Genomic DNA, 19,897 nt, shown 5'->3' with positions numbered 1-19,897 from the left:
TCCCCCGGGTAGTAGCCAGATGGCATTGGCTGGTAGGCGGAACCCGGAGGAGGCCGACCCTGTGTGATCTAATGGGTCTTTGGGAGGTAATTGGCAGCAGGTGGTCTCTCAAGTACCTCCAGATCTCCAGGCAGAGAGAGGAAGGACAAGAGTGTCCCTAAAATCTATATCATCTGCTTCACATATTGACAGGTAAAGAGAGGCCAATAGTCAGGCAAACCACTCATGATAGCCTCCCCACTTTACAGGTCACTTATACCCTTTATTTTCTTCTAATCTTTCAATAAATAATCTGGGGAGATTAGCCCCCTCTCTGATCCATACTCACTTTAGATGAAAATCTTCCCACTCACCAGTCTCTCACCAGAAGGATCACCCCAATGTAATTTGTATGTTCTGACCTCAGAACCCCTCAATTTGTACTATTACAGTAGTTCTATTGTATTTAAGGTTAGTAATTCTACTTAGGGACTAAGATCATAAGTGAATCCCAATTGAGTGTGCCGCTGATCCAGGAACTCATACTCCAGACCTTCACTACCTGCCATTGTGTGATGGAATATAGTAGGCTAGATTCCTAGGAAGAAGGGGTTGCATTCCATAGGAGTAAGAGATAACTCAGTCCTGATAGTTTATGTGAGAGAAAGAGGGTAAAGACAACCGTTCTGTAGTAGTTCTCAGAGTGCATGATAGCTGCAGATAACAGAGTGCTTAGCCCGGCAATATTCTGTCTACAGGTGTGGAAACAATAAAGAACTCAACTTGGAAGTGTCATTCTTGGTTCACTGGCCTGAATACCCCTAAAAACAAATAGCTCGTTACAGCAGCAGATCTCCTAGCCAGTCAATCCTGAAAAAGGGTCACCAGAGCCCTTCATCTCTAGCCTTCCATTTTCCATCAACTTCCGCAGTCTTTCTGTCACAGCTACTATAATGTGTAGTATATTATACTCTTGGATCTTTCCGATAGTGCCGGGCCTTGGCCTCTCTCAACCCAAAACTGCCTCAGTCTTATCGGATATTATATTCTCTATCACAGAAATCAGTCAGAGTCCAATTTTTCCCTAAAATTAGTAGGTAGGCCAGTCACCGTTTGCACTCTGATCAGAAAAAGGGGTGGAGAATCAGTGTGCTAGCAAAATGCAGCAGGCTCCTGGATAATGACACTCTTAGGCTGCTATTGTGGTAGTTGGAAATAGCTCCTGAACTACAGTTCCCAGCATCCCCGTCTATTGTTAGACAAGCTTGAAAGGGCTATGTATCCCATTCAAGAAGTAAGGTACAGTATGTTTTAAGAAAAGAAATAGAATTGAGGCAAAGAGCATTGACGGCCTTTAATTGCAGGCAGATATATACAAATAGTTGGATCCAGATCTTATCCATTCATCTGAACGTTATTAAACCTGGTGATTTTCAAACAAAAATAAGTAAGAACAGAGAAAGAGAAAACTCTACATTCTGCAACCAGTAATAGTGCGGAGTTTTGTGATCAAGATGCAGTGCCTTTAAAATAAGTCTCAAAAAGCACTTTAAAATGATGCATTGGAATGACACAGTGAATCATAAATTGGCTCACCACATTTTATCAGAGCGAATTTCTCAGCTGAGAAACGCATAGTTCAGTCAATGAAGAAATGTCCTTCTGAGTTCCGCTCCAAGTGGGGAAAAAGACACTGGAAACATGGAGGCTGCTTGGAAAGATGGTTTATTGGTGGACAGGACCACATGGAGACTCCCGTGGGGCCATGCAGGGGCAACTCTCTAGGGTGCATTTTGAATCCAGGTTTGGTTGAATTCTCAGATGCCATGTGGTCAGTTGGGGCCAATAGTATCATGCTTTAATCCCATCCCCTTGCAGCTGAAGTGGAGAAGTCTTTATTATGTAAAGTGGACTGGTTTGGCCTTCTTAATGGCCCATTGACAAAGTGGGGATAGGCAGGAAGCTACAGGCAGCTATTTTGTCTTTTAAAACATGTTTCTTTCTTTTCACATCCAGAGAAATATTCTGCCTTTTCAATATTTCCTAGGATATTTCATTTTTCTGGGAGAGGGCTGGGTGATAACGTCCTACAGTATGACGCCAGAAAATGGGATTGATTGACTAAATCACAGTTCTTCACAAAACAGCTGATGATTTAATTTTAACAGATTAACAGAGTTGGAAGGGCCCTCATAGGTCATCTAGTCCAACCCCCACTCAAGCAGGAGACCCTATACCATTTGTGACAAATGGCAGTCCAATCTCCCCTTGAAAGCATCCCAATGATGAAGCTCCCACAACTTCCGAAGGCAACTTCTGTTCCATTGGTTGATTGTTCTCACTGTCAGAAAGTTCCTCCTTGTTCGTAGGTTGAATCTCTCCTTCGTCAGTTTCCATCCATTATTCCTTGTCTGAGTAAACCCAGCAATATGAGCAGCAATCTTTTAAAGCTACGGCCCTTCCATGACCTGCGGACTTCAACTCCCAGAATCTCCCACAAGGCAGAAAGGGGCCATAGTTCCCCCACCTGTTTTAAAGTGAGAGAAAAACTACAATCCCCAACGTGCAATGCAACAATCTCGTTCAGAGCCCTCTACCACGACACGCGAGATTCTCTCCGTGAACCAAAGTCCGTATTTCTCATTCTCCTTCACGTCAAAAGGGAGGGTGGGAAAGCCCCGCCTCCCCGTTCCGCCTACAGCTTTTTAGCATAACGTTCGAACCGCCTCCTCCTCCCCCCCCTCCATTTTTGGCAACAGCCAATCAGAGGCGGAGACCCGCGCGGTGACTTGAGGAGCCACTCTCGGGCAGAGCTCGCACACATTCCGGGCGGAAGGAAAGAAGGGAAGGTCGGAGCGACTCTCAGCTGCTTTGCAACAATGGTGAGTGTTTTGCAAAAACGGGCTGAGCGGCGAAGTTTGAGGCCGGTTAGGATTGTAGGACGGGCTCTTAATGCGTTTTGAAGAGGGTATATATAGAGTCTCCTACTTGAGCGGGGGGGGGAGGGAAGGCGGGTTCGATTAGAAGACCTCTAAGGTCCCTTCCAGCTTCTATTTTGATTGAGTCGCAGGATCCCGACTGGCCTTGAAGAATAAAAAGCCGGCTGCAGGGCGGGAAAATGCAGTGGGAAGGGAAAAGTTTTGGGACAAGAAAACGGCTGGCTTTTTCCCCCCTTTTTTCCTCCCAAGTAATAATACGCCTTTTTCCTCCCCCCTCGGATTTCATTTACAGTGTGACTTCTCGGAAGATCAGACCGCCGGTAAGTGCTTTTTTTTTTGGTCTTCCCCCGCATTGGGGCTATTCATTGGAAGGTAGATAGAAGTTGGGGATAAAGAGAGAGGGACACACACACACACACACACACCATTTCTCCCCCCCCCCACCCAGTCTTAAGGGTGAAAAGTAAATAAAAAAATAATTAGTTATTGTCAGTGCACAACATTTGTACAATGAGATTAGTGGAGAAAAGGCTTTTGGAGGGAGGGGGGCAGTTTGCGCTTAAAATTCTTTTTTTTTCTCTTCCTTCCTTTGATTCTTCTAGCCTTTTTCCTTGTCCTTTCTCCTCCCACTCCCTTGATCATTGCTCCTCGATGGTGAGTTTTAAGGAAAAAGAGCAAAACCCCCCCCCCGCGTCCCTTAACCCCGTTTTCTGCTCGTATGCGAAACTGCCCGGGCTTTTCATCTATCAATGCTGCCCTGTGTGTGTGCGCGCGCGGGGAGGTGTGTGTGTGTGTGTAAAATTTGTGCATTGCAGGCCGGGTTTCTTTCTCAGCCCTTTTTGAACCGGTGATTCTCTCCTCCCTGACTTCTCATTCCCATGACTTTAAAGATTCATGCTCTGCCTTTCTACCTGAATCACGTTTAAAAAAAAGAAAGGAATTACCTCCCTGCATGGCTCTCATGCATGATGTATTTCCTGGTTAAGGCTGCTTGAAAGGACGCGCCCAGTGGCCTCCATTTTCTGTTTCTTTAGCCAAATGATACGTTAATAATCATCATAATTCTTTATTGTCAGTGCACAGCATATGTACAATGAGATTGGTTGAGCTCCCTCAGTGCACACCCCACCCCAACACAATACAACTCACAGTGAAGACAAAAGGGGGAAAAAAATCCCTAACCCAGTTAGGATTTCTGCATGGAAAGGTGAGCCGGGAGAACCAGAGTACGGAAGCTATCTTGTCGGGAAGCTATCTTGTCGGGAAGCTATCCTGTCGGAAGCGTTTCCTTATTACTCGGGAGGGTCGATCCTGGTTTAATCCTCAGCTATGCAGATGGAGAAGGCAGATGCAGGCAACTCTTTGCCCCCCCCCCCTCTCCTCGGCCACCCATAGAAGCTGTTGAGTTTCCCCCCCCCCCCCCCAAGGTGTGTTTGGCTACCGTTGGGGGATGGTTCCTAACCCTGCAGTTTTGGAAGAGCCAGTTTTCTCCCTTTGGAGGAAGAAAGTGCTTTCAAAGAAGAGGGAAGATGGGCGCCGGGATAGCCGCCTCTGTTGGTTTCCTTATATGGGCAAGAAACTCATTTTGGAGCAGGAAGGGCTGGCAGCTGTCGTATTAATACATTCCGATCTGGAAGCAGGATTCCTTTCCAACGCTGGCTGAAACTCTTAAGGTCTTAAGGGCAGCAGCCACAGCTGACCAGCCCTGCAGTTGGTGATTCAAGTTCCCATTGAAATAAATCTGATTCCCTCAGTAGGAATGGCTGGCTAACCTCCCCCCCCCCCCCGCCCCACCTCAGTGCTTGGAGAAAGGTCCTGCCAGACCAGAAAAGTCTGATCCCTCTGAAGTTTTTTGTTGGATGCTGGCATGCTTTTATGCATCAGCTTGTTGAGAGCACAGCTGTCAAAATGGAGCAAAGGTTTCTTGAGCTTGGATTAAATTTGATTTCATCTAAACACGGGGGATGGTGTTTTTTTCCCCACATGTGCTTAATTTATTGTTACCTAACCAAGACCAGTCAACACAAAAGCACAAAATATTTGGGAGGAGGGGACTAGTTGCTTTTCTTAAAAGTAATCAATCCCACAATTTTAATTCAAAAGCACCACTTAAGGAATGGTAATTTTTCAAAGTGGTATGTTGATAGGGTTCTTGATCTAGCCAAATTAGCTTCAAATGGAAGATCCAGCTTCCAAAAAAATGTATTGGCAAGCTCACTTCAGTTGTACACTGTAGGACTTGCCCTTAAACACTTATTTCTTCCAGACAAGCCTTCCTATTAACTAGAGCAGTGGTCTCCAACCTTGGCAACTTTAAGACTTGAGTTCCTCAGCCAGCGTTGAAGTCCACAGGTCTTAAGGTTGCCAAGGTTGGAGACCACTGAACTAGAGGCATCCTTAGAGTGTGGGGACAGATGACAAAAGCTTTTTTGTACAGGCACTGTTTTAATAAAGGCATCAGAATCCTTCCAATGTTGAGAAAGGTTTTTGGCTACAACCCATCCCTCCCCATCACTACACCTCCCCCCCCCACCAAAAAAAATAGCCTCTAGTTGCAGGAAAAGTGTTTAATTTGAATTTTCCCTCCTCCATTGCTCCATTTTCTTGAGTGAAAATAATTAAGAGATGGGGAAGTAGTCAGTTATGTTGTTACCTTGCATAGGAAGGAAACACTTGGATTTTGTTACATGGTCTTGTATTGTGTCATGCATGTTTTGATGTGCCTCCGCTACTGTTCTGCTTTTTATGGATTCTCGAGAAATGACAGTATAGCAGAGTGGTTAGAATAATGGACTGGACCTGAGGAGGAGCAGTGAAGAATACCACTTCTGAGAAGGATACCCTTAGGGAAGAGTTATGTATGCTAAACATAATTCGTTCAGTAAATGGCATTTAAAAAAAACATCACAGTTGTATTACTCATTTGTCCACATTTTAAAGAAAGATCCAGATGTGTGGAATTTAGCACTGTGCAAAATTAATTGGAAAGCAAGACTTTTCTGTGTACTAAAAATCAGCCTTGACAATACAGGCAGTCCTTGATTTACGACCATAATTGAGTCCAAACTTTTTGTTGTTAAGTGAGACATTTGTTAAGTGAGTTTTGACCCATTATATGACCTTTCTTGCCATAGTTGTTAAGTAAATCACTGCAATTGTTAAATTAGTACCCTGGCTGTTAAGTGAATCTGGCTTCCCCATTGACTTTGCTTGTCAGAAGGTTGCAAAAGGTGATCGCAGGACCCTTATTCGTACAATTGTCCATATACTAGTTGTGTAAGGTGCCTTAGGTCAGGATGAAAATCGAAGAGATAGATCAACTGATTTACATGGCATATAAACCATGCCACTTGCTTTGCATGGTTCTAAAATGATGTGCTGGGAGAGACTTAATTTTTTTTTGTCCAATTTGGATCAGTCCAGATGTTCTGGAGTACAATCGAACTTTTACTACACTCAAAGTTCAGCATCATTTTAGACTACGGTGCCCTTCAGGCCTAATCAGCGTAACCAGTGGACCAGTAAATAATGTGGCCAAAATCTCAAGTACATTGGTGACAAGTAATCGCTGGGTTAGAGAAATCAAACAGAACTGGGGCTCCCTGTGTTCAGATCTGGTGCTTTGATCAAACTTACAAACTGCCACCCTTTCGCCCATTTGCTATGGGAATGCCCATCCACAAATTCTCTACCTTCACACAGGTAAACATGTACATTCCCAATTTACTGCACATGATTTTAGGAACCATGCAACACATGGCATAAAACGCCATGTAAATCAGTTGATCTACTGTATCTCCATTTTTCATCCTGATCCTAGAACATAAAGGGCTAGATAATTTTCCTTTGGACACCGGTGCAATTCTCGCACAGGATGCTGGAGTAAGTAGAAGTGGATCTAATTTAGCAAAATGCTTTTATTCTTCTTGCAGTTAGCAGAGGGCACGTAGGCTTTGACCATCTGCTCCATTTTTATCCTGGTCTTGCTCCAAGGAATAAACTATGGGATATAGAGCTCTTTCATCCTCCTCCACCTCCTTAAAATATTTTTTTATGGGAAGTGAAGCAGAGAATGAGCAGCTCGGAGATTAAGAGTGGGTTTCACGTTTAAAGAGAATTGGGCCATTTCCAAACTTGGTTTAACATTCCACCTACTACACAAGTAGAGTTTCAAGCTCTTGTTTGGTGTATATTTGGAGCGTAAGCCAGAGTGTTGATTTGAAGCTAAGACTCATTGTGTTCAATGAGGCTCACTGCAAAAGAAGGCATACAGTTTTAAAGATGTTAAGTGAGTTATGTCAAATTCTAGTATATTTTGGGGAGGGGCGGATAAAAATGATGAAAAACATCATTCCCGAAGTTCTGCTTTCTGTGGATCGAAAGGGGTAGCTGAGGCACTGCTTTTTTCCCCTTCCCTTTGCTTAGATCAGGGGTCGGCAACCTTTAACACTCAAAGAGCCATTCGGATCCATTTCCCACAGAAAAGAAAAAACCGGGAGCCACAAAACCTACCGGGGATCGAAAATCTCAATAAATCACTTGCCGGCAGGAGTCGGACATTGGTGGTTGTGACACATATTTTGAGCAACAGGGAGCCGCAGCAGAAGGATGAAACAGCCACATGCGGCTCCAGAGCCGCAGGTTGCCGACCCCTGCCTTAGATGTTCATTTTGCCTTAAGCTCTTTTCTTGTGACCTTCTTCAGAGTTCAAGGAAGCTTTCCAGCTCTTTGACCGAACTGGTGATGGCAAGATCCTGTACAGCCAGTGTGGAGATGTGATGAGGGCCCTGGGCCAGAATCCCACCAATGCTGAAGTCATGAAAGTTCTGGGAAACCCCAAGAGTGACGGTGAGCACTTGTACTGTATCAGTTGGATTGAGCTATGGAGGAAAGTACTGCCGTTCTTGCCTTAAAGACTTATCTAGATGGTGTCAATCTTAGAGCCAGGATGGGGTGCCAACTTGATCCAGTCTAGTTTTGTTCTTAAAATATGTTTCTAAACATATTTGAAAGTGTATTGGGTGGAGAGACGAAGGGAGAAAGGGAAGTGGAGTAGAGTAGAACGGGGCAGAGGAGTGGAGAGAAAAGTTGAGGGAAGGAGAGAAGGAAATGGATGAGAGGAGTAGGAGAGAGGGAAGGAGAGGGAAGTGGAGGAGAGGAGAAGAGGAAAAGGAAGGAGAGCGGGGAAAGGAGAGAGATAAATATATAGAATGTTATGGTACAATTATGAAAATAATGCTTAGAACAATGACATACAACATTATGTATTTAAAAGAGACTATGAATGTATGATTAAGAGAATATTGGTTATAATCTGGGTGTATAAAACTATGTACACTCAAAAAGGTCTGGATACAGCCAGTATATTGCCTTTGCAAAACTGGAAATGTTATGCATTATAAAGAAAAATGTGCAATAAAAATATTTATTAAAAAAAAAAGAAAGTGTATTGGTAGATGTTTATCTAGTGACTTGGCCCAAGAAAACCTTAGTCGTATAAAGCAGGGGGAGGAATCCTTTTGGGGGCAAAGCAGCTCAGGTTTTGGAAACCTTATTATCCTCAAAGGATTGGCTGCAAATATTGTGGCACACTGGCCTTATTTTCTGCCATCCTTTCTGATGCTCCAGTGTGCTCTGTACTGCCTTAGCCTACCGTGACCGTCTTCCAAAGTTGGTCACCTGAGAGCTTCCAACCATAGCCACAGTTACAGTCAGCCAGCATTGTTATTGTAAGAACACCTGTGAGGAACAAGAAGCTTTCTTAGAATCAGACTGATTGCAATGCAGCCTAAGGTTATCCTGCATTTGATTTCAGGAGTAGAACTACCCTTGTGAACAATTTTTGATCCAAGAAAGATAAATTCTCGAACTAATTCAATTTCCTCCTTGCTGATTTTAAACAGCTGTTATCATTACCTTTGTTTTCCTGATGTTAAGACTCAATCCTACTGTTTAGAAGAGGGCATTATTAACGGTCTTGTTTTTGGGTCCATGTGATCAATATGAGCAAAATCTCCCACCTAGTTTAAATTAATTTTAATGCAGGGTTTAAATTATACCGTGTTTCCCCAAAAATAAGACTGAGTCTTATATTAATTTTTTGTTCTAATAGCTGCATTGGGGCTTGTTTTCTGGTTAGGCCTTATTTTCGAGGAAATACGGTACTAAATGCATCCATTTGGCTGACAACCTTAACTGGGGCTTATTTTGAGGGTGGATAGGGCTTACATTACGAGCATCCTGAAAAATTATGCTAGGGTTTATTTTCTGGTTAGGTCTTATTTTCAGGGAAACGGGGTATTGAGGAAGGAAGAATCCAGACCCTAATTCAAAAGGGTGTAATTTTGAGACTTGAGGGTGTAATTTGGGGTCCATCATAAAGGAGAGGTGCGTCTTCTTCATGGCCTCCTCGTTTCTCTCACCTGCCCTCAGAAATGAATATGAAAACACTGAGTTTTGAACAGTTCTTGCCCATGATGCAAACCATCGCCAAGAATAAGGATCAGGGCTGCTTCGAGGATTACGTGGAAGGATTGAGGGTTTTCGACAAGGAGGGAAACGGCACAGTTATGGGAGCAGAGATCCGTCATGTTCTCGTCACCCTAGGTAAGATGACACTGTATTCCATCTAGCTCAGTGATGGCTAACCTTTGTGGCACTGAGTGGCCAAAGCGTGGGCTGGCAAATGCGTATGCATGCGCATCCCCAAAATGCAACGTGTGTGCATACCTGTGCATGCGCACAAGTCCCCCACTCATGCACCCCGTCCCCATATGCGCCTGGCCCCACGCATCCACCCTGTCCCCATGCATGTGCAGCAGAGAACCGAAGACCAGCTGGCTGGTGGGAGGTGCACACGCATGCACGGTGGAGCTGAGCTGCGGCGATGGCTTGCGTGCCCAGAGAGGGCTCTGCATGCCACCTCTGACACACGTGCCATAGGTTTGCCACCACTGACCTAGCTGTTCTTGCTGGGAATTCTGAGATAAATCATCTTGAGGCTAAGACTAAGAGATGATGGATAGCAATAAAATGCAATAGTAAAATGGAAAAGTAGAAAATATAAATAGGGAAAATAGTGGTATATCTATTAACAGATAAGTAGAATTTACTGTATTTAAAAATAAGCTAAGGATAGAAGGTGGAAGTTCAGGATTAGGAAATTTAATTGTATTATTAATATTAACTGTGTTAAAATATATGGCGAATTTTAATGTTTAAGGATTAGAAATTGTGGAGAGCTGGAGATATAATCCCGGGATCGATTGAATACTGTTAATATTTGGATTGATTAGTAGTTTTGGATATTAGGGATATTGAAAGCACGGTGGAAAAATGAGTAATTTTTAAAATATTAAATATAAAACCGTGTGTGTAATAAATAATGGTGAAAAGAAATGTTACTTATGTTTAAATGAACCAATGGGAAAAATAAGAAAGAATAGAAATAGAAATAAGAGGGGAACAACAATATACATATTTTAATTTAATATAACAAGATATATGTAATAATGAGAGGGAGGTTTAGAAATTGAATGGATATGTCTAAGCAACATGAAACAATGAAATGAAATGTAATAACTATGAGTAACAATAACTATGAGTAACAATAAACATTTTGTTTATCTGTATTAAATGTATGGTACCCAGCAGTGGTGGGATTCACTTACCTTTGCTACCGGTTTGCAAATGTGAGCGTGCTTGTGCACAGCGCTTGCTACGCTCACACATGCTACCTTCTGCACATGTGCAGAAGGTTGTGCATTATGTCAGGGCAGGTGGGCGGAGCCTCCAGCAGCAGCTGCTACAGGTTGGCCCGAATTGGTAAGATCTGGCAGATTACCACCACTGGTACCCAGGTGTCACACTGTTCACGCATTGATATGTATAAGCAATATAAAATTTTAAAAAAATGACATAGGAAAAAAAACCACACATCTTGAGGCGATCGAGAAAAGGAACTTGAAGATGTTGAGTGTGTTTGGTTCTTCTTCACTGAATTTAAAACACTGCTTCTGCTGGGCATTTGCTAAATAACTCGATCTATATCCAACCATTTCTAAACCTTTTTTTTTTTTTTGTCCTGCAGGGGAGAAGATGACAGAGGAAGAGGTAGAGATGCTTGTGGCCGGCCATGAAGACAGTAATGGCTGCATTAACTATGAAGGTGAGGCCCAGGGATCTCAACATGCTTTTGGCCTTGAAGTTGCCTTTCTTGATTCAAAGGGCCTGATGTCTCTTTACTCTGGGGAGCTGGATGGAAAACTCTGGGATTGGGAATGCTTTGCAAGGTTTTCAATAGTGTGTGTATTTTCTCACATAGTATAAATACACTTTTTCTTTCCTATTGATGTAGAAGGAAATTCAGGTAAAGTCCAGGGAGAAGGTGGGCAACCTGGAGCACTCAAGTATTTTTGAATACCTCTCCCCAGTTCTTGAGACGCGGTGGCTCAGTGGCTAAGATGCTGAGCTTGTCGGTCAGAAAGGTCGGTTGTTCGAATCTCTAGCACCGCGTAACGGGGTGAGCTCCCATTACTTGTCCCATCTTCTGCCAACCTAGCAGTTCGAAAGCAGGTAAAAAATGCAAGTAGAAAAATAGGGACCACCTTTGGTGGGAAGGTAACAGCGTTGCGTGTACCTTCGGCATTTAGTCATGCCGGCCACATGACCACGGAGATATCTTCGGACAGTGCTGGCTCTTCAGCTTTGAAACAGAGATGAGCACCACCCCCTAGAGTCGGGAACAGCACATACAGTATGTGCAAGGGGAACCTTCCCATTTCTTTTTCTTCTTTTTCGTTGGAGCTGATGGGAATTGGTCCAAAAGATGTAGAGGGCAGCCGATGGTCTATTCCTTCCATGGTAAATGACTAGATTTAACAATATGGAGAAGTTGGTTGTCTTTGGTCACCAAGTGAAGGAGCTGCCAGTCATGCCCGTGGCTGCTAATTGTCTCCTGGTTTAAAAGAAGAAGAAAAAACCCCGCCTGTCTAGAAGTGTTTCTTAAGATTTAAGATGTGTGGATTTCAACACTCACCCTGGCTAAGGAATTCTGGGAGATGAAGTCCATACATCTTAAAGGTGCCGAAGTTCAGAAGCACAGGCCTCAAACAATGCATTTGAGTATCATATTAAGCCAGAGGCCAGTGCTATGCCAGCCTCCCATTACTTTGTGTGGTGGGAGTTTACATATCCTGCGTGGGACCCAAGTGATCTGGGACCATCAGGTTATTAAGAAGGGGCGACTTGGGGAGGAAGAAATTGACGTGCGAATCGAGCTAGTTTGTCTGTGTACAAATAACCCCCTTGCCTCAAAAGCTGCCTGTAACCTTATGCTGTGTCTGCTGCATTTGACTGTGAACACAAGTACAGCAGAGACCGCAATGGCCCCTCTTGATGTGTAGTGTGTGTTGTGTGCCATGTGTCTGTTTTTATTTAATTTGCTTGATCAATTTTGATGTTTTTCCTTTCTGCAGCATTTGTGAGACACATCTTATCAGGGTGAATTCAAATGGGGTACGCCTCCTCCAAACCTATTCTATTTTTTTTTAACAGCCTCCCTTTTTTTTTGTTGCCCGGAAAAAAAAAAAGGAAGATGTTTGCGCTCTACTTTTTCTCCCCTTTCCAATTTCTCTTGTTCGGCATCTTCCTCCATTTCTCCCCCAACTTCTAGCATGTCTCTGCATGTAGCTGACTGTGTGTAATCTAAGCAAAGGTGGCTAGGAAAATGAGGCAGCTATGACTGGGTTAAAGCAAGACTGTGCCCGTGTAACCTTATTAGACTGTCAGTGGCAGTAAAAGGGGAAATGTTTCATCTTGTAGAAGGGTAAAAGGGCTCAAGGCCTGGGTCTGGGGGTAATCAATATGCCCTGAGCTGCCGTTGTAGATGATAAAGGGCCTTGTGCCATCCTCTTCCTCTCCTAATACACATGAGTTGGGTTCCCTCTGTGTGGTGGCTCCCAAGATACCCTCAGCCGATAAGCTTCCTGAAGAAATGGGTTGCTCTCCAGCAAATGGGTAATTGGGGACCACAGTAGAAAATCCTTAATATCCTTGAAGATATTTAAAAAAACAGGAGGGTGGGCGGTAGCTTAATGGTTTCAATTCATTAGAGTTCTCAGGATGGCTCAGAGGAGATAAAGCTGTGATCCTTAGGAATAATTTAATCCAACAGTTTCTATTGATAGGAGACTTATAGCATCTCATGCCTGCAGCCTCCTGAAGGTTTAAGCGTAGGTCGCTGAGCTCTTCCAAACATTGCTGTTGAATTAGAACTTTTAAGATCAATAGCACTTAGGCTTCTATACCGCTTCATAGTGCTTTTTACAGCCCTCTCAGCGGTTTAGAGTCAGCACATTGCTCCAACAATCTGGGTCGTCATTTTAGCCACCTCGGAAGGAGGGAAGGCTGAGTCAACCTTGAGCCTGGTGAGATTTGAACTGCCGAACTGCAGCTAGCAGTCAGCTGAAGTAGCCTGCAGTGCTGCACTCTAACCACTGCGCCACAGATGCATCTTTTCATAAAACTGAATTACAGGTTTAGTGGAGATATATCACCATCAGAGGATTTCCCTTGCCATGGTGTAGAAGTAGCTTGCCATTTCTTTCTTTTGGGGTGCCTGTTTGAATCCCTAGTCTAGCCCAGGGGTCTCCAACCTTGGGAACCTTTCAGCCTGGAGGACGTCAACTCCCAGAATTCCCCAACCAGCTTTGCTTCACTGGCTGGGGGATTCTGGGAGTTGACATCCACCAGGCTTAAAGTTGTCAAGGTTGGAGACCCCTGGGCTAGCCTGTAGCCTTGGACCTCTTATGGGGTGTCCAATACAGATAGTCCTTGACTTAAGAAGCATACGTTTAGTGATCAACAGGACTGAAAAAAGGACTTGTGGCTGCTTTTCACACTTTTGACTGTTGCAGCACCCCCATGGTCATATCAAAATCTGGACGGTTGGCAACTGGTTCATATTTATGCAGTTGACAAGCAAAATCAATGGGGAAGCCAGATTCACTTAACAACCGTGTTACTCAATTAGCAACTGCAACCATTCACTTAACAATTGTGGCAAGAAAGATCATCAAATGGGGCAAAACTCACTGAACGATTATCTCGTTTAGCAATGGAAATGTGGGCCCCAAATGTGGTCATTAAATCGAGGACTACCTGTAGTTAGGTTTCCAGTTAGCCAAAGTTGGCTTGGCTCCCGGGGAGCTGTTGCACAAACTGTGTTTCATTGCAATTGTAAAGTTACATTGGATGAAGGTTGGGGAAAAGGCCGGCTGTTTGTGTGGGCTGTGCCTGTGTTGTGGAGTGTGCGCCTCCATCATGACTCTCAAAGGCCAAATGATACCTGGAAAAAATGGCAGGCCTCTTCCCTCTGCAATTGATGGCGGTTGTTGATTTAGCATGCTGTTTAAAAGGTTCTTCTCGTGTTCTGTTGAATTTGACCCTCCTATAAATTTAAGCTCAGGAGATTCGCTCTTGTCCTCTGAGTCAGCAGAATAAGACTTGGCTCTCCTGTGCAGTAGCATTACATGAATCTGAAAAAACAGAGTCGTTTCCCCTTTCTTCCCTTTGCATCACCACTTCCACAACGCTGGTCTTGTCTGAAATTTTGCTTGGGGCCTGTGAAAGGGTGTGTGTGTGTGTGTGCGTGCACACACACACACACATGCTACACAACTAAGACCCAGAGCTGCTCTCAAGGGAATCTTTGCTGGATTAGGTTCTCACCAGTATTTCAGTCTGCTTCTGATTTCAAATCAGGCACATGGACGGGTACCACATACACAAATCCATGCCAGTTTTACTCAACCAACATCAGAAACTCCAAATTGCTAACCTTCATAGCTTTACTTCCCCTGCCCCCCCTTACAATCAAATTCTACCTCTCCCAAATCTTACTTTCTCCTGGAATAACTTTCACTCTGGCCTAATTGTAATGTAGAACTATGGAGACAAAACATTGATGTATGAAAGCACCCAAAGTTAAGTAGAATGCATTGTGTGAGCCAGGGCGGCCATGCTGACAGAGCGCCCTGCTTGCTCATTGGCGTGAGAGCCAGACTACTGTATTTTTTGGAGTATAAGATGCACCTTTTTCCCTCAAAAAAGAGGCTTAAAATCTGGGTGCGTCTTATACACTGAATACAGCATTTTTTGCCTTCCGAAACCCCGCCCTCTTCACCAAAATGGCCATGCAGAGCCTTTAGGAGGCTTATAGAGTGTTCCTCGTTGCTGGGGACAGTAGAAATGAGCGAAAAACAGGCTGTTTTTTGCTCAATTCTGCCCCACCCACACACCCCAGGAGCACTCTACAAACCACCTAAAGGCTATTCATGCCCTTTAAAAAAAAAAAAAAACAGGCCCGTTTTCCCAAAAAATGGGCTGTTTTTGGGAGGTCTACAGAGTGCAAAAACTTTTTTTTTAATTTGCCTCTTCAAAATCTTGGTGCGTTTTATACTCCAAAAAATACAGTATATCCTCCAAGTCAGCGCTGCCCACCTTTCCACTTTTGTGGACTGGTGGGAGAGGGGCTGTATCCCTTTAAGCAGCAGAAGAACACTTGCGCGCAAGGAGAAAGATAATCTGCATGCGCTCACCTGCTACTTCGGCGTCCCGGTTCCAAACAAGCTGCCCCCCCCCCCTGGGGATTGGGGACCTCTGCTCTAAGTGAGGAGATCAACTTGACGGCTCTTTAGAAGGCCAGATCCTGAAGATGAAACTCAAATATTTTGGCCACCTAATGAGAAGGAAGGACTCCCTGGTGAAGAACCTCATGCTGGGAAAGATGGAGGGCAAAAGAAGAAGGGGACGACAGAGAATGAGGTGGCTGGATGGAGTCACCGAAGCAATATGTGAGAGCTTAAATGGACTCCAGAGAATGGTAGAGGATAGGAAGGCCTGGAGGAATGTTGTCCATGGGGTCGCGATGGGTTGGACACGACTTCACAACTAACACGAACAATATAAACAGAAGTGCATTGGAGATGGGAGGAGATGAGTTCTTCACTTGGGAATTCACTATACAACTTGTGAAACATTCAGATTTATCTGATAATGTAAATCTTTCTCCTGGTGAGGGTATTCTTGGCAGGTGAGGCTGGATGTTCCACAGGCTGTAAAAAGGGGTGGGAGTGAAGATTGGGTACAAGGGTGTTTATACATGAGCAGTAGGAAGGGACTGTGTATCTTTTCTACTAGTAAACAAAGCATATATTCAAGATAGGTGTATGTGTGCATATGCAGACATGCTCATACCGATTTAAAATTGCCCTGAACTTGGATTTTGCTGTGAGAATCGAAATAGCTCTCTACCACCTTTCCTTCTGTTGTTCGGAAACAGGGAGAATGTAGGAACCAGCCCACGACTGGCTGCGTGGTTACGGTATATAATAAAATTGGATTGGCAGACCTCCAGCTCTTTTCAGCCTTCATCCGCCACCTCAGCTGAAGGTCAAGTGGACAGTCTTCCTTTATAGCCCTGCGCTGTAGCTGCCGCCTGCCTGCCTTTATTTATTTATTTTTCTCCCTCCCCTCGCCCGCTTTCTTCCTAGGTAGGCTCGGCCAGAAAGCCGAGTCCTCCTCTGCTGTAGCTGAGTGCCTCTCCAACTACTTTTCCTCTCTGCCAGAAAGCAGATTACCTTCCTAGGACGAGCTCCAGAATTCTAATGCCTGGCATCTAGCAATAGAAGCAGCTGTGATCTCATTTCTTCTCTGCCCGTGTTGCCTTCTTACTTCGTTGCTTTAGTTTCAGATTTGGGGAGATCGGTGGTGTTGGTGGCGGTAGTTCTGTGGTTGAATTGATGGGGGTGGGGTGGGGAACCTGCATAGGTTATAGGCAGAGCCCTAGTGCAGATAGTCCTCAACTTCACAATAGTTCGTTCAGTGACCACAAAGGTACAACAGAACTGAAAAAAAGTAACTTATAGCACTAGCACTTGGACTTCTATACCGCTTCATAGTGCTTTTTACAGCCCTCTCTAAGCGGTTTACAGAGTCAGCCTATTGACCCCAACAATCTGGGTCCTCATTTTACCCACCTCGGAAGGATGGAAGGCTGAGTCCACCTTGAGCCGGTGAGATTTGAACTGCCAAACTGCAGCTAGCAGTCAGATGAAGTAGCCTGAAATACTGCATTCCAACCACTGCATCGCCACAGTTTAGAAAGTAAATGGCTAGGAATCATTTTAAGATAAGCTTAGTTGAGTAGTTGAGATTAAAGAAAATCAACTACTCAAATAAGAGGAAACCACATTTATTAAAAAAAACAAGTCCCTTCCCTCATCTATTTTATCATCATTTGTTTAACAAAACATATTTCTGAATTGATGGTGGCCTACCACAATATTCATACGCAAGCATTCTTCCAGAGCCCACTGCAAAGCCAACTATGCCTCTCTGTACTGTCCTCAGAATCATCCCAGATGCTCATATTTATGACCATTGCAGCATCCCCATGGTTATATGATTTATATTCGGATGCTTGACAGCTGGTTCATATTTAGGATAGTTGCAGCGTCCCGCCAGGGTCATACAATCACTTTTTGGCAACCTGAACAAGCAAAGTCAATGAGGGAGCTGGATTTTATTTTATAACCATGTTAGTAATTTAATAGCTTCAGTGACTCCCTCAACAAATGTCTCATATAACGTAAATTTGGGGCTCCACTTATGGCCGAAAGTTGAGGACTACCTATATCTCGGTACAGGGAAGGGGATACGTTGCCCTCCTAATCTGGGTTACTGGCAACTTACAGATTTCAAACTGGACTCCTGGGGAGAAAAAAGCATGTCTTGGGGGGGGGGGGAGCAAAAGGCGACATCTTTTCGAAGAAGCCCAACGTCATTGTCACCTCTCCTACAAGCCCAACTTGCAAGAGGGAGCTTTGGCTGTTCTATTTCTCAGGAATACTTCTACAAAAATGGTTCTTTCACAGGGAGCCTGGCTTTGAGCAGTAACACAAGCAATGATTTGTTTATATATATATATATATCATTACAAGAGACCATCCAGACAGAAAGCCATAATTTTTACTGTTACCTGTGTTGCATTTGTGCTGATAAATAAATAACGGAAGACTAGTATAGATCTATTTCAAGCTATTTAGCTCTCATCAGCTAGCCATACCCTTACTGGGAATTGCAGGTTCAGCCCAGGTTCGATTCCCAGTAAGGGTATGGCTAGCTGATGAGAGCTAAATAGCTTGAAATAGATCTATACTAGTCTCCCTTTATTTACTTATCAGCACAAATGCAACACACACACACACACAATGCTGCAGTCTTTGGCCAGTTCTAAATCCCATGTTCTGGCAGGTCCCATTTTCCCCTCCCCCGGTAGGATTAATCTGGCCCTGTGTTGACTAAGGCAGTGGAGTCTCACACCATCTGTTTTTTTCTCTCTCCAGAGTTGGTGCGGATGGTCCTCAGCGGCTGAAGATGACGTCTTCTCTGAAACCTTCCTCCAGTTTATCCATCACATGATTGTGCCTTTTTATCTATGTATAAAACTGCTTTTGGTTCCCTCCTCTCCAGCCTCTCGGTTTAGTTCTTGGACAGTTACAGGAGAAAAGAGTGACCCACACGAAGGGCGCTCCAGAGTAACAACAAACCCCAGGCTGCCTGGCTGGTATCGCATCACTTGAGTCCTTGAGAAATGTGTGGCTGATTCTCCCTCCCAGTTGCTTTAATAAACTGTTCTGGAACTATCTTGTGTCACTGTTGTGCTTTTGGCTTGAGTGGGAAATCATCAAAGTTACCTGGGATCCATTTGGTTGGAAAGAGAAGTACTGATAAGTCCTCGACTTGCAACAGTTCATTTAGTGACCGGTCAAAGTTGCAATAGCAATACCACTTAGACTTATATACCACTTCACAGTGCTTTAGATCTCTCTCTAAGTGGTTTACAGAGTCAGACTATTGCCCCCAACAATCTGGGTCCTCATTTTACCCACCTCAGAAGGATGGAAGGCTGAATCAACCTTGAGCCTTGTGAGATTTGAACTGCTGGCAATCAGCAGTCAGCAAAAGTAGCCCATAGTACTGCATTCTAACCACTCTGCTACCATGGCTCAGTGCTGCTGGAAAAAAGTGACATGACCGTTTTTCACACATGATTATTGCAGCATCCTCATGGTCATGCAATTAAAATTCAGATAAAGGTAAAGGTTCCCCTTGCAGATATGTGCTAGTCGTTCCTGATTCTAGGGGGCGGTGCTCATCTCCGTTTCAAAGCCGAAGAGCCAATGCTGTCCGAAGACATCTCCATGGTCATGTAGCCGGCATGACTAAACACCAAAGGCACAGGGAACACTCTTACTTTCCCACCAGAGGTGGTCCCTATTTTTCCTACTTGCATTTTTACGTTCCTTCCGAACTCCTAGGTTGGCAGAGTTCAGATGCCTGGCAACTAACTCATGACAAGTGTAGTCTCTCATGGGTGATCACATGGGATCTCCCATGGGATCCCCTTTTGCGACCTGACAAGCAAAGTCAATGGGGATGGCAGATTCACTTAACAACTGTGTTAATAATTCAACAAGTGCCGTGATTCACTTAACAACTATGGCAAGAAAGGTCGCAAACGGGGGCAAAACTTACTTAGCAAATGTCTCACTTAGCAGCAGAAATGTTGGCCTTAATTGTGGTTGTAAGTTGAGGACTACCTGTATTCTTGCATCTGCAGTGAATCATTCATTAGAAACAACCTTGGCAAGAGTAGAAACAAGCAATAAAAGGAACAAAAGCTTTAGGTTGAGTTCCTGGATCAATTTGCCCATCATTCATTATTCAGCTTGCAAACTGAGCTTATGAAACTGGCTTGGAATTTTGCCTCCCTTATGAGGATTCGTAAACAGTTTAGCCTTCGGTTGACTTTAAAATGTTTTATTTAACAAAACAGGACAAATAGGAAAAAAATAATGAAAAACAATAGAACAATACGCTGAACATATTCATTGCTGTGGCCAATTTAAAAATGG

At 44.0% G+C, this 19,897-nt stretch overlaps 1 protein-coding gene across 1 annotated transcript; it reads left to right on the top strand.

Annotated features, from left to right (window-relative positions):
* Positions 1-2,722: 2,722 nt before the first annotated feature.
* LOC148048246 (myosin light polypeptide 6) lies at positions 2,723-18,625 on the top strand. The gene is made up of 6 exons (XM_087710427.1): positions 2,723-2,861; positions 3,211-3,238; positions 7,623-7,766; positions 9,351-9,524; positions 11,008-11,085; positions 18,326-18,625. The coding sequence occupies exons 1-6, from the start codon at positions 2,859-2,861 to the stop codon at positions 18,352-18,354; spliced, it is 456 nt and encodes a 151-aa protein (XP_087566553.1). The 5' UTR covers positions 2,723-2,858; the 3' UTR covers positions 18,355-18,625.
* The last annotated feature ends 1,272 nt before the right edge of the window (positions 18,626-19,897 follow it).

The sequence above is a fragment of the Thamnophis sirtalis genome, unplaced genomic scaffold (assembly GCF_051295495.1).
Source record: "Thamnophis sirtalis isolate CommonGarterSnake01/CBP01778 unplaced genomic scaffold, rThaSir2_p1.2 scaffold_3, whole genome shotgun sequence".
Classification (NCBI taxonomy): Eukaryota; Metazoa; Chordata; class Lepidosauria; order Squamata; family Natricidae; genus Thamnophis; species Thamnophis sirtalis.
This window is presented reverse-complemented; position numbering and strand designations above follow the sequence as displayed.

What these genes read in the sequence shown, in the direction of transcription:
- LOC148048246 (XM_087710427.1), top strand. An exon ending in CTCGGAAGATCAGACCGCCG is followed by an intron (nt 3,239 to 7,622) that starts GTAAGTGCTTTT and finishes GACCTTCTTCAG; the next exon opens with AGTTCAAGGAAGCTTTCCAG. An exon ending in TCATGTTCTCGTCACCCTAG is followed by an intron (nt 9,525 to 11,007) that starts GTAAGATGACAC and finishes TTTGTCCTGCAG; the next exon opens with GGGAGAAGATGACAGAGGAA.